Below are 21,157 nucleotides of genomic sequence, written 5' to 3'. Positions count from 1 at the left end.
ACTGGCCAAGAGTTGGAGTGGGACATACATGGAGATTGCTGCTTCACATGTTCAGCAATGTACAACGTTGCCTCCCAGTATTGGATCACCTTTAGGTGCATGAGAGTGCACTTATCTCAGGACTTGGAGTCGTGTCCTAAGCCCAGACACCAAAGATGCACCTCATGTGGGTCCATGGCTGACATCTGATCCTGCAGTCAGAGCATGGCTTGAAGCCAGTCATTTATGAGGAGACCGTTTCCTAGCACACTGTGAAATGTTTTGGAAGCCATTAGATTACAATCCGGAGAAGAGTGCTGGATGCTCACCCGAAGACACGGAAAGGCACAGATGTCAGCAGGCAGGGTTGATGCTCATATGCAACTCCGCTATGTCACTTCCGGGGAAGGGTGGAGCCAATGAGGAGCTGCACGATGCCATTGTGCTAAACAATGCTATGAAAAAAAATCTCTGGATTTAGACTCGTACCAGAGGTTGTTCTAATGTGAGGAATCTGCAATTCGAAGTATCCATCAGAACTCAAGCAGTAAATGTTGAGCGCTAAGGTCAGTCTTTGAAGGAGTGCAATATGTCCAGTGAGGGAGGCTTGAGCTGCTGAATATAAATCTTATCAAGCCAAGCAAGCTTTATTCGACGATTGTCATAAAAGCGTACAGTACATATAAAATATATATATAAGATGAATACATTTTCTTAAAATTGCATAGTCATAAAATTAATAAAAAAGTTACTAAATCTTATCATATATTAGTACACAGACTATGGGAATCATTTTGTGATTGTACGGTGATGTGGATAAGGTTATTCTATCAGCGTGGCATGTTCCAAATAATACAAAATGGTAACAGCCACTTCTCTGGTGTTTGTGAGCTTCTTACGTAAAGTGTTTTTAGATCAATCCCGAAGACTGCATTCAGGCTGCCCAATTTCTCTTTAAGTGGTTCCATGATGGGATACCTTCATCAGCTAGAGCAGTCGTTTGAAATGTGAGTCTATGGATAGAGGGAAAGCTGGGATGCAAGATTCAGCGATTAGCAGAGCTACCTCTCTTCTTTGAGGAACCACACTCTCTTTTATGTTGCTCTTAAAGCTCAGCTGAAACACCAAACAAATATTGTTGGGGGAAATTTATTCAATATACGTTAGTACTGTACACCCATAGAATCTGGTCCTTAGAGTCACCTGGGAGAAGAGTTGAATTCAACAACTCATCAGGAAGATGGTAGCACTCTCAAGAAACGTTCTCTGGAAGGTAGAATCCAATTAAAAGGACTTCAGCTCCAACAAAGTTTGAGTTGCCGCATTCACTATCTTCATCTAACAGTTTCTGAAGGCATTCGATAATAGTGCACCATAGAAGCTAAAGTGGTGTAAGAGTTGGTCATGCATCGTTCGGCAGTTCTCCAGCAGCAGGGATAGCATAAACCGTGGAGTTTCAGACATCCACCCTCAACGTGTGGTGCGTTAACCAGGAACTTTTACAAACTCCCTGTGCTATCATGAAAATCCTCACTTGAGCATCCGATGCTCCAAAGAATCATTTCTCCTGCAAAACTGGAGCTCACTCACTAGTTATCTCTGGACTGTACAAAACATTATTAGAGGATCTTCATTCCCGCCCCCTTCGGGCACACTTACAGAATAAGTGTCAATCCTAGAGACACACGACAGGGATCTTCGAGAAGCGAGACTGAAGCCTAACAATTTCACTTTGTTATATGACTGGCACTGGTCACCTCAGACTATGAGCAGCCCACCTTACTCAAACATCAGTCTGTTTGAGGTGCGGTTACCAAACAGCTCCATCCGGCTGGGTCCTGTGCGCCCCTCCACTCCAGCCATAATGGCGACTGATTAGCAACACTATGATACATGCAATACCTTAAACTTACTACTGTCTGCTGGACTAATTTTTCTTCACTATACCATGGAGGAGCTTGACCTCAATCGCCACATGAACAGGTTGGTGGACACCGTACTGGCTGCAACATACATCCTCAGACAGAAGCAACGGTCTCCCCTTCTTATGCAGACTGGATGCATGACAGGTCTGTGGCAGCATCCCACAAACAAACCATTCACCGGATGCTGGACCAAACCCCGGCTTTGGAGCATATTTGGTTCACCATTCTTCCAGTGACACCACCTCCCCCCTCACTAAACTTACTCTGAGCTGCGACTGTCTGTACTTGAACCTCCGCCTTTCAGTCATTTTAAAACTTTTGCTGAGATATAAGTCTGCTAGGCACATGCGCAATGTCTCGACATCTGACTTTTTCATACTTCGATGAGGATGCCTGGTCACAGTCTCTTGGTTTAACTTACAGACTATGTTTTAATTTGGACTGTATTCCATATTATTGCCTCTTATAACTGCGAATGAACAATTTCTAAGTCTTGTATGATGTTATAAAACTACCTAGAAATAAATATTACAAAAAACAAAGAATGTCTTCATGCAGAAAAATGAACGTCCCACGCGGTCACAGTTGGTGCACATGTCATCGTTAGGCCCGCAGTGTCACCTACTGAGCTTTGCAGCAATGCCATCTGAGGCCCCACACTATCACTGCAAGGGTCTCTCTTGAATGCACCATCACAAGGCACAATAAAAGAACTGCTGGTTCTGTTGCACCCGCTCTGCAGATGTTGGCCTCCCCTTCCTCGTCATGCTTTCAACTTCTCCCTCTGCCCACTCCCTCCTCGTGACACCCCTCCTGATGCCTTCACATCGCCTCGGCTTCCTCCTGGCTAATTGAAGCATATGCTTTTCAGAGGTTATCAGCTGGGTCCCCAGAGACAGCCAGGCATGCTGTTTGCATCGGCTAAAATTGGCTGCACAAACACAAACATATGCGTGCATGCAAGTTTGCACCAGTGTCTCGAGGTATGTTGTGCTGTGTGACAGTGAGAAGAGCGGGCTTGAACCCAGGATATCTGCTCCTCACACTGGTCGGTATTTCACCGCCGTAGGGCGGAGTTGAGGCTCCGTACCCATTCTTTCTTTGGCCTCTCAGACTGACAACGGAGGGAGAGTGCCCATGTTATGACAAACGTGATGCTTTTGAAAGCTCCAATTGCGCAAAACGTCCATTCATTACATGGTTAAAATTATTCCGTTTAGAAGATAATTAAAACGAAATGGGGTGAGGACAGTAGTGTTGGACAAAGGAAATAAAATGAGTCCACTCAACTGTGTTGATGGGGGTGTTTTTGAGTGATGCAGCAGAAAAATTGATATTTATAAGTATTCCTGGTTTTGTAGGGTCGGTATCTTCATTGAGGTCATAAACACTAGAATAATTCTGCACTGCCTGCATGGATCTCGGAGCACTTCTTTATGCATGTACAGTCCATTTTAAAATCCCATAGGGTGTTTATGTTCATCTGAATTCATGATAAAGTACAGCCAGTGATGGTCTATCATATGCTCACTTTCTTTTATAAAATGACTGAATACTAATTTATTAATTTCCCCGGAAGCTTGTCTCCTTTCCAGTGAAGAATTAGCTTGGTAGTCTGGTCTGCCCTGTTCCCATGATGCACTGGGCCAGGGACAGACTAATTTGCATGTAGCCAGGTTCTGAGCTGGGATGGTGCAGTGAGCTAAAAAACGGTGATGGATCAAGCCCTGATCTTTGGACTGGGTAAGAGTGGTCTGCTTAATTCAGACACTCTGTCCATCACCACCCCCTTTTCTGAATCGTTTTGTCCACCATAAGCGTGGCAGGGTATACTCAGACATGAGACCCTTGCTCACTGCACCATCAGGATTCAAGCAAGCTGGGCCGACGACGGCTGAAATGCCAGAAACCGGTCCCCGGAAGCTTGTCTCCTTTCCAGTGAAGAATTGGCTTGGTAGTCTGAACGAAGATGCTCACAATTCTGAACCAGGACTACAAGTAATTAACATTTTCTTCTGCATCATAGGATCTTCATTGTTAGTCCTAAACACTAGGTTAGAATATTAAGCTTATCCAATCCGAAAACACATTGCTTTTAAAGCTAGAGATGTACCATTTTTCACATTTGTATTTTTTTTTTAATCCATATTGTTTTTAACGGCATACCAATCAATTGTTCTAACCAGGGGATTTAATGTGCATATTTTAATGAAATGTATATGATGTGTAAATCTTATGGCAGAGTTTTGCCGAAATAAAGATCAATTGAATTGCATTGACCATTTTCTTCTGCATCACAGGATCTTCATTGTCAGTCCTAAACACTAGATTAGAATATTAAGCATATCCAATCCGAAAACACAGTTGTTGGACAACAGGAAGAGAATATTGCTTAACCGCATCGCTGCGGCGGCTTTTCCCGCTGTGCGCGGCAAATTCGAAATTACCGCGTTACGTGACGAGCTGGCCTTGTCATCCGCGCAGGACAGGTAAGCGCGATGACGAGCCCAGCTCGTCAATAGCCTCGAAGGGGTTAATAAAATTAGTTCCAAACTGTAGATGCAAAATTAACCAGGTTAAATAGAGGTTAGAAGGCTCTATTTAAAGAGATTTCTTAGCGTTTCTTAACCCAGGTTTGCATCCGCTTGTGTATCAGAGTTCAAGCAACATTGTTTAGCGAATGTGTGAAGTGACTTCCAACTACCTGCTTTACATATGCCCGTTAAGGTTACATTGCTGAGCCAAGCTGTAGTAGGCACTTGTATTCTGGTCGAGTGTGCTCTAGTTTTACCAGGTAAAAGTCTGTTTGCTCACTGCAATTGTAAGCATAGTGCGATACAAGAAACTATTCACTTAGCTATAGACTACTTAGATGTGGTCATACTTTGCCTTATTGGGTCATAGATAATAAACATTTGTGATGTTTTTCTCAAATCTATTGTTTTGTCAACATTGAAACGTAAACCGCTTCTACGAGTGTAGAACTCTCTCTCCGAGTGTTGAAGGATTAGGAAAGAATGTAGGGAGAGTATATTTCTGGTTAATATAAAAATCCAAAGCCTCTTTAGATAGGACTGAGGGGTGAGTTCTCATTAATGCTTGCAGTTCGCTTACTCTTCTAGCTGAAGTAATAACCATCAAGAATGCAATTTTCCAGGACAAATACTGCAATGCAGATTTGTGTTTTGGTTCAAAAGATAAACACTTCAATTTTGGAAATACAGTATTTCACTCCCAATGTGGATAAGGATGTCTAATAGGAGGATAAACATTTTTCAGTCCTTTTGAAAAGTATTTGATGACCGGTATTTTGAAAATTGATACTTGTCCTGGAGACTCTGTATGCCGTGATGGCTGCCAAATATACTTTTATTGAAGAAAACCAAAGTTTAGACTGAGCCAAGTGTAAACAAGCATTTGCAATGCAATAGGTCTTGCATTTACAAGAGTTTGAGCAGTTGTCGTTGTAAATGATAATGCCTTTTATTTATGGGTTTACAAAACATGCAGTGTTTACGCACCGCTTGCAGGTTTTGTGAACATAAATAAAAGGCATTATCATTTACAATGTCAATAGCTCAAACTCTCGCAAATGCAAGAACTACTGCATTGCAAATGCTTGTTCTTTTTATAGCACTCCATGAGAGTGAACGTGTTCTCTAGCCCTCTCTTGTGTGTTGCACCCCCTTCAAATACCTCCCTGTCTTTCGCATTGTATTGCTCCCCACACCTACCACCTAGTCTGTAAAAGCAATAGGAATATCTTTGCTGGGTCCCTTGGGTTGGGCTGATGAGCAGTCTTCAAGGGTAGTCTTTGTTTATTCGCCTGCATTCCATACATTGCATTACAGCATAAGCTTAGGCACACAAAGGCTTTTTATTGAGTTTAAGAAAGGGCAGTCTACAGCATTCAGCTTGTTTCTAAATTACTGAGCATGCCACTTTTCGTAAAGGCCCATAAATCTGCTCCCTTGGCTACTCCAGTTGAGCCAATGGATGAATGCCGTGGAAGGTAAGTTTGGCCTTGGCAAACATTTCCCTTTACATTCTGACACTTTAATATTCCTTTTAAATTGCGTTCAGTTTCCTGCTTGAAACATATTTGAAAAAGAAAACTTGCCATTTACATATTTGAAAATACTGAATTCAATGTACAGTTCTGAAATGCCATAAGAGAGGTTAGCTTTTTCTCTGGTATTTTGAAAGCTTTTGTTTCCTTTTCCACAAACATGTATACTTTACAAACATTGCCAAAGCACACCACTTTGCTTAGAAAGGTGAGACCTGTTGCCTTTGCTTATTTCATTTCAGTTGCCTGAAGAGCCTTCAGAGATTCAACCAACCGGATAGCTCTTGCTCGAGGCACTAACCAGGTCCTTTCAGCTTTTGTAGAACTTAAAGAAAGATAACTGAGGGGACAAGGTAGATTGTTAATAGCCACTAAGCATAAGTAGGAGGGAAGAATACCAGAAACTCTAGGTAGCAGTGGGAACCAACTATCAAGATGTTCATCAGCGGGTAGGGAAACTGACAGATTGGGTGACTTGCAAGTTTAGTCGCTGCCTTAGTTCAGACTTTCATGTCTCCTAGCAAGGATATCCATTTTTATGACCAAAAATCTCAATTTCATCATAATACAAGGTAGTTTCTACAATTTGTATTTTTACACTGAAAAAGCACAATTTGGCTCTATAGTCTACAATTTGTTAACGTTTGGCGTGTACCTCGTGGGCTGCAAAGAAAGGTGATTTTTCAAGAGTGCCACGAATCTCCTCCAGCCGGTCCAGATAAGACACCTGAAAGATTTCAGACAAGAGGAAAAAATACATCTTTAGACACAGAAGGGGCCCACACTACACACTTCCATTTAAAATGATCAGAACAATGATCAGGGTAGGAACCACCTAAGGCACATCTTAACTAGAGTCATGTTGCAATAAAGATTACCATGACCACCAATTGCTTAATATTTGTCTTGCAAGATAAGGGGGAACAAAAGCTGTTAAACCATAAACCATACTGTGGTTGAGATACTGCAGCACCCATCAAACTATGGGTGTAATTCTGGTGTACATTGTTTACAACTGCATGTATGCTTTGGGATGCAGTGTACGCTGCTACTGAGATATACAGTACTTGAGATGTTAAACAAGTAAAAATATCTTCATAATGCACCAATATATATTTTAGCATGTCTAACTCATTCTGAGCACAGAGATTTGTTAGTGGCAACAATTCAGCTATCGGTGAGAAAAATGAATGTTGTTAAATTCACATGTTAAAATGTATTTTCTAAGATCTACAAGCTTCAATGTATTCACTTTAGGTTATTAGTTCTTTTAATTTTTTTTATGTGGTTAAAGGCCTGTCGGGACTGTGGCAAAGGAAAAATTTGGGAGTTAGGAGTCACGAAGGAGTCGGAAAGACATTTTTATACACGCACCAAAATAAAGAAATGGAATTGATCAAACAGAACTCTTTAAAACTGAAATTCGAACAATATTGAAACCATTTACAGCTTCAATTTATAATTTAGGAAACAATCCTGTTCCTAATATGGCCTGCACTGGGGGAAAATACGTTGCCACGATTAGAATACTCACGACGGAAACTGAACTTACTTAACACGCAGACGTACAGCTTCCAGTATAGAGTATTCGATGGCATTATTAGTGTCTGAGAAGCTGCTTACTTGTATTCACGAATATAGGCTGGTGAACTGGTGTTTACATGAATGTCTATTCAATTTAATATCAACTATTTGTGCTTGTTTGCACCTGTATTATAGTTTTCTTAATATTTAATTCATGCAGTATAGTTTTTTTTAAGTTCTTCAAGCACTCCATACACATGTGTTATGTATTCCTTGCATTAAGTACACATGGGCTTTGGCTGCAGAGGATGGCACAAGCTAGAGATTTAAAGAACTCAAATAAACCTTTTACATGAGCTAAAAAATGCAGGCATAGACCTCTTCCTATGTGAAAAGGATTAAGGTCTATTTATCTTGAGACTGGCAGCGAAAAGTGAGACATCACCTCTACCACAAGTTTCACCCACCGCACCACATACATGTTAAAGAGTTAAGTGCTAGCTGAAGTTGTGGAAGGGGCTGCTGTAGAAAATGGATATAAGTGGATGGACCATAATGACATATGGACATACTAGAGGCAAAGAGAGAATGCAAAAATACAAAGCAACAAGAAACTCGTCAAATGGGTACAAATTCAAAATGTACTTCTTCAGAAAGGATTGGAACCTTAAGATCAGAAAATACAGATTGTAATAGTCAATTTTTAGCCAATATTGAGGTGTACAAGGCCTTGGAATAGAAAGATGTCTTCCTGGGACTGCAGACGGACTAAGGAGCCAAGCAGCTTACCCTGAAACAAATATCTGGGCTGATATTCTAAACATTTCGAGGTGGCTGATGGACTAGCGTGGAGGTGTTTGCAGTCTATTTTCAAGCTCATGTCCAACAGCAGCCAGACATACAGTACAACATTGCTTCAAAAATGTCCCTTCATCTGGATTGATTTATCCGCAATAAGCAGGGAGGCATTTAGGAGTCAAACTGCTGTGGGCATACAATGAAGCCTTCACTCTTCCAGCTGTTGACTCATGTGTCCAGCAGTGTAGGAAAGGGATAGAGAATGGACAGTGTACTATGGCCCCTCCTTTGGTGGAGAAGGGAGGCACAGAGGTGGCTGTTTGGGCAGTGTAGCTTCCTGCCAGATTGTACCTTCACTCCAGAGGCCATGTGCCAGCACTTGTACTTCTGCTTCCACCCAATGGGATGTAAAGTGAACTTGCTGCAAACATGGCTGTGTGAAATGCAGAGGAAGGTAGAGGGCATTCGACAGACTGGAAGGCTGCAAGCACGGGAACCAGGGCTATGCGCGAAAACTGCAAAGATTCAATCACAAGCGCGTTCACAACAGATGCAGAGTGACACGAAACTGGGCCGGTCATTCATCATGAGGTCATTCATCAGTGGAGAAGTGTGGCTCAATGGTTAGAGCGGCAGACCTTGATGCAGAGCGCTGGCCAGGGACCAGGGTTCGATTCCCGCCTCGGCGGGATCGGACTTAAATTCCTCTGACCGGATATTCTCGCCTCAGTGCCGAATCTAAGCATGGGCCCCACGCTGCAACTCTGGGCAATAGCTTGCTTAGTCTCCACAACGGCCCCCGATACACAAGGGATGCCTGGTTTCACCATGGGATGCCCAGGAGTGGACACCTCATAAGAAAAAGCCAGGAGGGGTTCCCTTGTGGTAGGAGTACAAGCGCCGGGATGCTTACGGGTTACTGTTCGCGCTATACAAATACAACACATTTACACACATTTACATCATGAGGTCACCATTACCATGTTGGAAGGTTAGGACACTAGTGACGCCTACAAATCATGATTCTTTGAAATGCTCAGGCTTGCATGCCTCCATATTTATGGGCTTCCCTCCAAGCTCTGTTCACATTTACTAGTGCACTGCAACAATGACGTCTCCAACCGCGTCACCAGGGAGGTGGAGAACCTATTTAAAGTCCATGGTAAAAAGTTGTGCATGCTTTTACCCATAACCATGTTTTTCGAGATACCAAACCAGATTAGAATAATGCCCAACTAGACCAAGTTGGGCAGTGCGGTCATAACACCAACTTAAAATAGGGGTGCGAGTGATGCATTTGAAAAGTTTATAAAGCAGGTCAATGTACAATTGGATGATGCAAGCTCAGCGAACAGTCCTGAATCGCACATTTGCTTTGGAATCAGTCCTTTCCTGAGGACCGTGAGCTTTCTCTACCGGTTCAAACACCAAGCCAAAATTGGTCTGCTCACTTCCAAATCCATGATTCTTGTACCACCGGCCCCAATGGCATGGTGCAATTTGTTTGCCCCTTCTCGTATGAAGGACTGGCTGCCATTGCATTTCATAAGATATCTCCTATCTACTCTCTTAAAGTAACCTCCTGCATTTGTGGCGTCTTATGAAGCATCTCGTCTCAATTTTGCTTATGATGTCCTTGTTTAACATTGAAGCCCAAAAGAGCTGCAAATGGCTTTTCCCTTCTGTCCCATTTTCTGTCAATTCTCACCCATGCTAATTGCTAGACTCCCCTGTGAGTAGATCAGTCGCACTTGATTGGAACCACTTGTAAAATACCCACTGAAGACCAAAAGACCTCACTCATGCAGTGGACAGCAGTGCACCCTTCTCGATAAAATGAATACACAACTCCTTCTACACAAGAGATGTACTTGATATCGGTCCTGTGTTCTTGCCTCTTCCTGTGAAATACAGGCTTCAAACAGATCACTTTAATCCTATTTTGTCTACTGACTAAATATTCGATTATGAACCGTACTGCTCAACTTTCCCCATATACATTGTTGAATTTGGCCAATTGGCATGAATGAGGCCTAACACGTCCACAACTATGTTATCCCATAGAAAGCAGTGAACCATATGTTAAGTGAGCAATACCTTTAGCAAATAATGTCCAGGTAGCATAAGTCGTTAACGTATATGGTTCACTTGTAATGTAACAATTTAAGTGTGCCTTATTATTTGGCCTTTATTACTTTGGTTTTTGGCTGAGTCTGGATACATTTCAGTTTTGTTATATCAGAGGCTGTTAAATGGTGCATTTAAATTAGACATGAACTGGTAGAGATGCAGAAGTGCCACCCATGAGGTCTGGGTGCGTCTAGAGACGTGGTATAAGGAAGAGCAAACCTAAAAACCAAAAACAAACCCAGATCCTGTTTCTAATATAAAACTATCTTCTCACATAATAGAGTCTTTTCAAAGCTGCACTTTTGGCAGGTGTTGAGTGCACCTACAGGTTAGAAGCTACCCGTCCGTGTTGTCAATCTGCATGCCAGTTCTATGTCCTCTAGGAATGGGGGTTCACCTGACCCACAAGCCAACACGTGTAAAGTGACCTCACATGCCTCCTCATAAGGAAGCAGAAACTGAACCAGATGCTCAACCCGAACGCACCTCAATGGGAAAATATCGACCGCAGTTATTTAAAATCTAGAGCATGAGTGTTTAGGGTTGCATCCCGCCCCTAAACGGGTCGCAATGCTGCACCCTTTGGTTCTTTGTGTGCATTATTGTTGTATTGCTTCGTTTTACTTATGTAAAAGTCCTCTTCAGAGCCCTAAGTGGCCATTGGTTTACTGTGCTAATGACTGGGCCATGCTGCGCATGAGTTTCTAGCACCTCAACCCACCTTCTTGTAAGCCTTGACCAGTGGTCGAAGTGGTCGAGATCGGAGGGGCACGATGTGTCCATACTTTTTTTAATTTGAGGAAAACTGTTGCTCTTCATTTTGTAAACAACCATCCCGGGACGGTTCATTCCTTAACCCCTTGGGCGCGGCCGCGATTCTGCGCCTGTGCGGCACTTTTATTGAGTGGGCGGGTTCATGACGGCCCTCAGCCATAATCAGCACACGAGCACCGTGATGCATGACGGCCGGGGACCGTCATCAACATGGAAGGGGTTAAGCTGGAATGCATAAGCAGAAGTGTAAGTCAAGGAGTCTCCCATGCTGGGAAACCGAGGGAGGGGCAGAGAGCTAAACAAGCCATCTTGCCAGGGTGCCTGCTTCCCTGAAAGAAATGTAAATGTGCGCAACTGGTCAATATGCAAATGTAAAGGGTGCTTGGAAGTCAGTATTGGCTTTCATTGATGGAATCACTTGAAGCTTCCTGATGACACATCTTCTTGAGTTGTACTGCAAGGGAGTTACCAACTGAGCTGTAAAGTGTGTGCTTTTAAAGGGCAGTTATAAAATTCGCACTACGTATAGTATGGGTATTACTAAAACCTATATATTCGAATCACTTTATGTTAAATATTATTGCGCATTTTGTAGCCCTGTATCTTATACTATTCATAGTGGTTTTTGCCACAGACTGGGACCTTGTAGCACTAAACATACACGAGTCACTATTCTCCACTGCACCAACCAGGATTCAATTCTGTGGCTCTCTGGTTACACACATACCACTGCAGTGCAATAACTAACAGAGGTTTCTTACCGCACAATAGTTAATATCCCACTAAATTAACTTGTATTTATTCTTCATTTAAACTGTGCGTTTTTTTATGTATGTACCGGAAGGTGAAAGACCCCAAAAAGTTATTAAATATTTTGGTTTTCTAGACATGCCTTTGACCCCCACCCCCAGCTTACTCACCCCACCCTATGGCGTGCAGCATCACAGTTCCCTTACTTTTTGTATGCACTTCGTTTGCTGGCATTGGCCGATTGATTCCACTACCTCTGTAGAGCTCTTTGCCTCCCAGTGAAATGTACTAGTACTGGTTGTTAAAGGACACCAGCGATTAATTAGGCAGCCCTTTACATTCCAGTAGGCTACACCACTGCCTGAGATGCTTACTTTATCCAGAGGTAGGTAATTCTCCATGTCCTGCGTACATATTCCTGAACCAGTGCCAAATGTTGGCTTAATCTGTTGACAAGAAAGCGCTGCTGCCAGCACGGAGTGGATGGCAGGGCCGCCACTTGACGTCGGGTCCGGAACAACACTAGACAAATATTAGTTCAACAATTACACCACACCAGGGACCCTGACATTGGCTCGCGGCCGTCAGGTGTTTCATCAGCTGGATCCCCAAGGAACCCCAGTGAGCACCTGGCAGCCCATCAGAGGTGGTTCCCTCACCACACAGTCTCTGACTCACCAGGATATTCCGGTTCCCTCTAATGAATTCCCTGAAGGCCACGATGACTTGTTCCTTTGTTTTGGTCTTCTTGAAGTCCCTGTTGACTGTGCCGTCTTCCTTCTACGAGAGAGAGAGCGAGAGAGAGACAAGGCAGAAATCAATTAACTGCTGCTGGGAGCACAAACAACCCCATTACACACAAAATGGCGGATAGAACATCGTCCTGTCCCTAAAACAAAAGGCTTCAAAGAAAACAATTAGCTGGGGTTTGTTCTTTATTTTTTGTTGGGATGTCACATACTGTCTAAAGGAATGCATCCTAGTCTGGAGCTCAGCCTCGAAGACTTGCAGGAAAGAATATCGAGGTACCTGTGGGCCGAACACTAGCTCACGCGTTACAGAAGACCAAAACTCCAACCTTTCATTTACCTCGTTTATCAGCGCTCTTGTTCAGCAACAATTCTAAAATAAATAAAATATATACACAAACACACACACACAAACACATATATATACATATACACATATGTATATAATCACCAAGAAACACAAATGTTAAGGTGAAATTATGTTTAGGTCTGCTTATAAAACTAATGTAGGTCTAAAAAAATAAAACCCTCAAAATCACTGAAAAAAGCAGATAAAGCGCAGTTATGGATACAAAACAAAAAAATTAAGCCACTAAAATTTGCCAGTTACAGTTCAGTAATCTAACCATAACATGGCCCAGTTATGAACTGCTTATAACCTCACAAATTACATCACTCATGACATGTTAAATGAAGTTACAGGTAACATCAGTATCTACTCTCTCATTTAATGCCCTTTTAACCTATTTCATTTGATTGAGATTTATGTGCCAATATACTGATTGTTCGTACTTATGGGCAGTACTCCATGCATTTTTACTCGCGCACTTTAAGCTCTTCTCTATTCAATGTGCGGAACATTTGTATAAGTCCATTCAACGTATTCTTGATTTAAAGCGCATAGTGCATATTTGTTGACACTTATAGGAAATCGCTCAGTAGAATGAATCAACTTGAAATACATACGCAAATAAATGTCCATTCGGAAGGTTTGTGGGCCCGAGCAGATGATAATCCGCAGTGCAGTGAAAATGCTTATGTCAGACTATTTTAGACTTCTTGCATGAGTATTAAAGTGGTACGTGTCACTATCCCCTGTTCTTGGGGTCTGTGAAGTAATCTTATGTTCCTCCCAGGGTCGCCCATTAATACAAATAAACGGGACGCATTGTTTACATCGCATGCCATTACAATGCAAGTCGCTACAACGATGCATTGTTACATTGCATGCTATTGCAATGCAAGTTGTTACGACTTGCTTTAGGGGGCAGAAGGTGTTCGATTTTCAATCCAACACCTTCCCTACTGTTGCATACACTGGAGTTGGACTAGTAAATGATACTATTCCAACATCCAGCGCCCCCTACAGCAAGTCATTGTAGTGACTTGCGTTGTAATGGCATGCGACATAACGCGTTTATTTATTGTAACGACTTGCGTTCTGATGGCATGCGTAGAAAACGCATGCGTTGTAACAAGTGCTAGTCTGAAAAACATTGTGTTTTGTAGGAAAAGGGTGCTATGTGAAATCATTTCATGTATCAAGGGCATATGATACCATTGTATCTTTGAGATTCAAAAACTGTTGAATTTGATACTCCTCAAAAGTTCAAGCACAGCAAAGCTAGTTTCAACGGTGTATACACAAATGAACACAACTCCACATCTAGGTCGTGGCCCCCTGGAATCTCTATGTCCAATGTCGCCATCAGTCCCACTCCTCACAGCTCCTCTTCTCCACCTCCCGATTTCGGTGGGCTTTGAAATGTTTAATCCCGTAGTAACTGAAACTTGCAAGGGACCATTCATGGTATTGTTCGGATTGACAGGCCACGAGGTAGCACTTATCAACATTCGTGATCACCCGCATGTGCTGAGGATTCAGTTTTAACTTATTGATGTGCTCTCCACATATAGCTTGTCACATCCACATTTCAGTATGTACACTACGTGATCCGTATTGCAAGTAATCCGGTCATTGATTACGATTTTTTGGCCCTCGAAGGTGTGATAGCTTTTATAATTCAGTCCATGTCGGCAAGCCTTGCAGTAGCTGCACTTGATAAAGCCCGTTATTGCTATACACACACACCCAACTATCCCAAACGAATGAAGATAGGCACCCAGAAGTGGTGTAAGAAGCTCAATGTTTTATTTAGGATCACTTCTGTGATCCTAAATACAGTTCTAAGCATCTTACACGACTTCTCAGTGCCCATCCTCCTTCCTTTAGGAATGGTCTTGTGAATATGTAGCGGTGACTTGTCCCTTGCATGGATGAAGGAACAGCAGCACCACAGGTGGACAAAACCACAGATGAGCAGGAATGTGTATACATACCTATAGTATATACACACACACACATTAATATAAGCGTTCAACAGCAACAAGGAAGTGCTAAACTACATATATAATGCAGTATCAATCAGCACACTTGAGCAATAGCCTGGGTGTTAATGATATCAAGTTCAATTTAAAAAAAGCTACATGGTATTAAGTCAAATACAAAAAAAGAGGTTAATATTACAAAAAAGTAGCTTCACGTTTGAGTTGATACAACCAAACCATAAACAATTTTTTCAGCTTGCTTTCCCTCTAAAAGGTAGGTCCTTTGCATACCTCACCCAGCTACAAGGTATAGCTTTCATTCATTCATGTGAATGACACACTGTGGATACACCAGACCTAACATTTCACCCACTTCGCTTCCTTCCCATCCCTCATATGGCTGAGGCTAACTGATGCCTCATGGTGTACTATAAATAGGTTTCCTTTCTATCACGTAGTATTTGTTATGTATAGGACTTCAAAAGTCTCTGAACATCCCCTTCCGCATTCTCGAACAGCTTCCTCCAAGGTCCAGGCAGCAGAGAGATCAATGGAACCATTGTCCGCCATCCTTTATTTGGCAGCCACCTCCCTGCACAACCTAATTTCTGCTGAAGTCTTTCGACAAATACGCTTTTCCAATTTCCTCCATCAACTGCCCAGTTTATGGGCAGCTTTGAAGACTCCTGTATCCAGGGTAAACCACGTTTACCACAAAACTTTTTCCCCGCAGGGAATTACAACGCAGTCGTTACAACGACTGCGTTGTAATTCCGCATACCATTACTCCGCAAGTCGGAACAACGACTTGTGGAGGGGGGAGAAGGTGTTGGATTTAAAATCCAACACCTTCCCTACTGTCCGCACAGACTGGAGTTGGAATAGTAAATCTTACTATCCCTACATTGAGGTGCCCTCCCTCCGCAAGTCGTTCTTACGACTTGCGGGGTAATGGTATGCGGAATTACAATGCAGTCGTTGGAACGACCGCGTTGTAATTCCCTGCGGGGACAAAGACTGCGTGATAACGAGGTATATTCGTATCCAGTTACAGGGTCTTGTATCTCATTGGTAGGAGCTTTAACATCAGGCATTGTGGCTCCAAAAAAACACACACATAGTAAGTATCCCATTTCTACTCTTGTGCGGATCTAATAATTTCAAGCAACATTTCAAACTTGCAAGGAACTGGATCCTTGGTGTAATGCAAATAGGGAGGGGAATAAGGTTACAATTAAAGACATAACATCTGATGTTTCCCCTACTCTTGAAGGGACGGTGCAGTCACAAAATGCAAACCAGGTGTTCTGGGAAAGGTTAGATGTAAACATGGAGCAGCATGAAAGGGAAACCCGCAAACTGAAATTCTCCACCCTACTGACAGATCACTTACATAAAGTTGCAGTGTCTCGGTCAATGCCAGTGTAGCTTTGAGACTGCAAAGAAAGAACGAATGTGAGTTGAAAGGACAAAAGGCAACTGCCCTACTCGCTCTCTGACATACCATCCTCAGTTAATACACTGACAGCTGTAAGCAGAAACCGCATTCTGTGTGTCTCTGTTCCCTTCATGTCTAAGCTGCTGTGTAGGATCCTGTTTGTACATGTTCACTGTGTGTCAAAGCGGATTTGTACCAACCTGGGTTCCTCACATCCCCAGTATATCTGAACCGGTGTCTAGACTGCTGACCTCGAAGGATGTAATAGAATGTTGGTCTGTGGAGTGGACACTAGGAGATCAGGACAATTGGAGGGAGGGTGCAGCTTAGACTGAAGAGAGGTACTTGGCACTCCTCAAGTTACGCCCTTAGGTAAACAAATAGGATAACCTAGTCTACCAGACTGCTTCCTTGCTCATCTCTGAAGAATGTTTAAGATTTAACAGCTACCCAAGCGTGGAAGGCTCAAATTTTGGCCCAACTCTTGCACCAATGAACTCCTAAACTGTCAAGCTGTCAAGCCAAATGCCATCATCCTCCACTAAGCCTGAAAACACTTATGTGGATCAAATCCCCAATTAATACCTTCTGTTTGTGGATCACAGTGATATTTCGATCGCACGTCCTTTCCTACCGGATGCTCTAAAAGACAGAAGCATCCCAAATGCAGCAGAAAAAAATTAAATAAGTATCTTACAGCTGTCTATTGTGGTCCAACCCATCAACAGAGGAACTCTTCACCCATCAAGAATATGAGATAAACAGCTGACTCCAGAGAAGTCCAAACTAACTTATTATTGAGATTAAAACAGGTAACTCTGCATTTGATTTTCCTCACTAAGATAAGCTTTGGAGGAAATGTCTCCAAGAGTGATAATTATTAGATGAAAGGGTCTTTGGCACCCAAACGCTATTAGAATCCTTCAGGCTCAAATAAAGGAATTAAAGCAAAACGCAAAATACTCACGCTAAGAACAGATAATTGAGGGAAGCAAGGAGATGACAGGGGTAGCAATCTTCAGTCTGATTGGTTTCCTAAAGGAAGACTGAAGGCAGCCCATATAGATACATTCGTGGAGCAATTGCTACGAAAATGCATGGAGGAATAATCCTACTAGCATAGGGTCAAAGATCAAGCAGCAAAATAAAAGTGGAACACAGAGGCAAAGGGATCATTTACATCTTAAATGTGTACGAGTGACACCGGGACTTAAAACTACAATGCATGCTTGGATTATAAACATTGGAATTTTACATAATCCGGCATCCGCAGCCAAGTTTAAGGCGCGGATGTTTGTATTTTACGGAGGTTGCCAAGAATCAGCAGACACCAGAGTCTACAAGACGAGATATTTGAGACAAGGCAGGTTTGTGTGCCTGTTACATACTATCCGAGTGAGGCATACACAAAGAATCTGTGTTACTGATTCAAATTGAAGGGGTCCCACACTGCAAGAGCACTGGTCTGCATCCAGAAGTCTGCAAATTCAGGGCTAAATTCTGATAATCATCACACCCCTCGCAATTTTCTGCCTATAGATTCCGACAGGTAAAACTAGCTGAAATTTATTGGTGGAAAAGACTCAGAAAAAGGCAAAATATTGCAGAACTAGGTGCCTAAAAAAAGATTCTGCTCGTTAGGCTTCATTTCTGATTTGAAAATTCAGAATAGGAGGAATTTACCCTACCTGGTAAATACCTCACCATGGGATAAAGGTATTTAACTTGAGTTAAATACCCCACCCTGTGCTGTCCAACTTCTGAGGGCCACAGTCGGCAACCACTACCTTTTTCCTTTTTTTTTATTACTGGGGGGGGGGAGCAATATCTGTGGTCATTAGACATCAAAGTTGTAGCTGTTGAGGATCATGTCGCCAAATGGCTGTTGAGACATTTCTATTATAACACCACATACTTGAGTGAGAGATCCCATTCAAGTGATGTAAAATGTGAGTTTGATTAAGAATTGCAGGGTTGGACTCTTGGCCCCAGGAGATCTCCATGCAGGTTTACATTGTCCCTGCAATAGCACTAAAGGCGGGCTAGCATCCATCCCACCCAGATATCTACATGCTCCTCCTCCACACAGTAACACAGCTCACACACCAGTTTTAGATGTCTTTGCTGTGTTTTATACCTGCATGTGCACTCACTGTGGGATTGCCAATATCTGCAGTTTATAACTGTAGCGCCACTACCAATAGTTTAATGCAGGTGCATCTTAACAGTCGCAGGCATCGGAGTAATATTAGCCTAAAGGCGATGTTACTTTAAAGCTTGCTACAGTGACTCACATTTATTTTCTATATATATCGCACTTTCAAAAGCTATTTACAGTGACATAGCGTTTTAACTTATAATTATTTTACTGTACAATCAACTAAAGACATATTCCACAAATGCAGTCTCTTCCTTTAACCCCTTCCGTGCTTCGAACGTCCAACGGTCGTCGCGTGCACTACCTCGCTGGTGCTGCGCACGACCGTTGGACGTCCGAATCCCGTTAGCGCGATCGAACGTCCGCACTGGGGCGGAATGTTCGACGCCCTAAACGGCTTAATAACCCTTTTCATCTGATAGCATTCCTTTTGTAGGACTTCAGGATGGCTGAAAAACAGACTCCTCATCACACGAACATGGCGTAGGTGGTGCCAGCATTGTTAGGTCAATGCTTTCTAGTATTTATGCATATATTACAAGGCATCTTTATTTTGTCGTTTATATGAAATATGCTCATAATCTCAATTCAGTCTCCACTGAACAATTGTTTAAAATTAGAGTTGATCCCATTCAGCATACATTAGAAAACAGGACAAAATTGATTTAGACTAATCACTACCAGAACAAACACATGCTACCATTCAGTAGTTTCCATAGTGTAGTGGTTATCACGGTCGCTGGACCATTCATTGTGCGGAAAATTAGTTTAAAGGCCTCAGAGAGGGTCAGGGCTCTCTTAAAGGTGAGATAAGGCAGAAGCAAAAAGGGGTAATTTAGTTGTGGCACCAAAGTACAGCAGATTTGAAATATTGCCTTTTTGGCAGCATATGGGGGGCACCCCAGAAGGAAAAATGTTATGTTGCCCAGAGTAGCGAAAAAGCATGAGCCTACTGTGCACAGAGTACTGCCCCATTCATAAGTAGGATAACACTTGTGCCAAGAAAGTGAAGACCACAGCACTTCCTCACTATATGAATCCAAGATCAACCTTACTCCAGTGCCCAGATACACTCCAACCTCCATCATTGCAAGAACTAGGAATATTCGTGAGCTTGCAGCTTGTATTTCAGAGGTTCATGAATTTCAGCATTCTCCACGGATTTAAAACTAGAGACGCACTCTGAGCTTCAGAGACTAGGAGTTGGGTAGCAAAGGGAACATACAACTGGGTTTGCTAAATCAGTCACGTGACACCTCTGACTTATTTTTAATTTTTGTTTTATCAATCTCTAATCAAAGTTTGCAGTTAAGACATTGAACACCTACTAAAACAGCCAGTTGCCCAGACCAGCTGTCTGCAACCTTTAAACTGAACACGCTTAGTAGTTTGTTTACTTCGTGCCCAATCCAATTAAACGGAATAGAGTAGGCTTTAAGCTACTACTATTAAACAACTAATACCTACCCCAGGCAGAATTCCCCTTAACCCCCTCGCCCCTCTAGAGAGCACATACCACACTTTTTTCACATCATTCCCGAACCATTCTTTGACATGTTGTATTATACTCTGCAATGGAAAAATAAAATTCCCAGGCAATCATAAGCGTGTGCAATGCAGGAAATGAGTTCCAAGAGAAACAAAAGTTAAAAAACAATGAATTTTAATTATATAACCAAAAACATTTGTAATTTAAAATCATCATCAATTACTTTTTGGATACATATCATAAAATTCTTGATTAAAAAATGCAAAATAAACAGTTATAAGTGGTAGAGATGGTTTCTTCGACGCGCGTTTTGGCACTAGGGAGGGCCTTAGTCAGGAAATTACCACCAAATAATCTAAAATGAATTTAAAACAATATTTAGAACGCTTATGATTGCCTGGGAATTTTATTTTCCATTGTATGTTTACCCTGTCCCAGGAATTGAATCAATTCACAGAGGGTCCTTGATATCCACACACCGTATTATACTCCGCACCCAATCCTAGTTGACTGGTGGTCATAGTTTGTGTTTCACTGCTCCCTACTGGTCTGACAGTCCAGTCACTTCATCGTCTTGCCTTTTACATTTTCATATTCAACTTGCGACTTCCGGGAAAGAATATTCTCACTCATCCATCATCCAACTAGGAGCAACCAAAATATTGTGTCAAATGGCCAGCTATCCCATACTCAAGGCAGATGTACATCAGGTTTAACTTCAATTGTAAACAAGACCAGCTCCCATACATCCGTACCTATAACTTCACCACCTTTACTACACCAAACTACAAACTGTACACCTAGGAAACATTACTCCTGACGAAATTCCTTAGACTGTTTTGAAATCGAAATAGATTGACTCAATGGTGATCTGTCCATCGTCTGCATGCAAGTCCTGATGAGAAGGATGTGGCATAATGACATGAGCTGCCAACTTTGGAACTGGAGATCCAGGGTGCAGTCTCGGCGGTGGCTCAATATCCTGTGATTCTGGGCAAATCACTTCATCTCCCAGTAATGAAAATGTCCTGTGTAATGTAACTGGT

At 42.3% G+C, this 21,157-nt stretch overlaps 1 protein-coding gene across 1 annotated transcript in view; it reads right to left on the bottom strand.

The window, feature by feature from the left end:
* The window catches only part of LOC147709421 (inositol-trisphosphate 3-kinase A-like), a 281,384-nt gene that overhangs the window by 32,766 nt on the left and 227,461 nt on the right, over positions 1-21,157 (bottom strand). Inside the window, exons 6-7 of the mRNA XM_086927991.1 lie at positions 12,628-12,729; positions 6,629-6,700 (exon numbers count right to left, since the gene is read on the bottom strand). Of these exons, the coding sequence (XP_086784117.1) occupies positions 6,629-6,700; positions 12,628-12,729 (174 nt within the window). The remainder of the gene's footprint in view (positions 1-6,628; positions 6,701-12,627; positions 12,730-21,157) is intronic.

The sequence above is a fragment of the Lissotriton vulgaris genome, chromosome 6 (assembly GCF_964263255.1).
Source record: "Lissotriton vulgaris chromosome 6, aLisVul1.2, whole genome shotgun sequence".
NCBI lineage: Eukaryota > Metazoa > Chordata > Amphibia > Caudata > Salamandridae > Lissotriton > Lissotriton vulgaris.
This window is presented reverse-complemented; position numbering and strand designations above follow the sequence as displayed.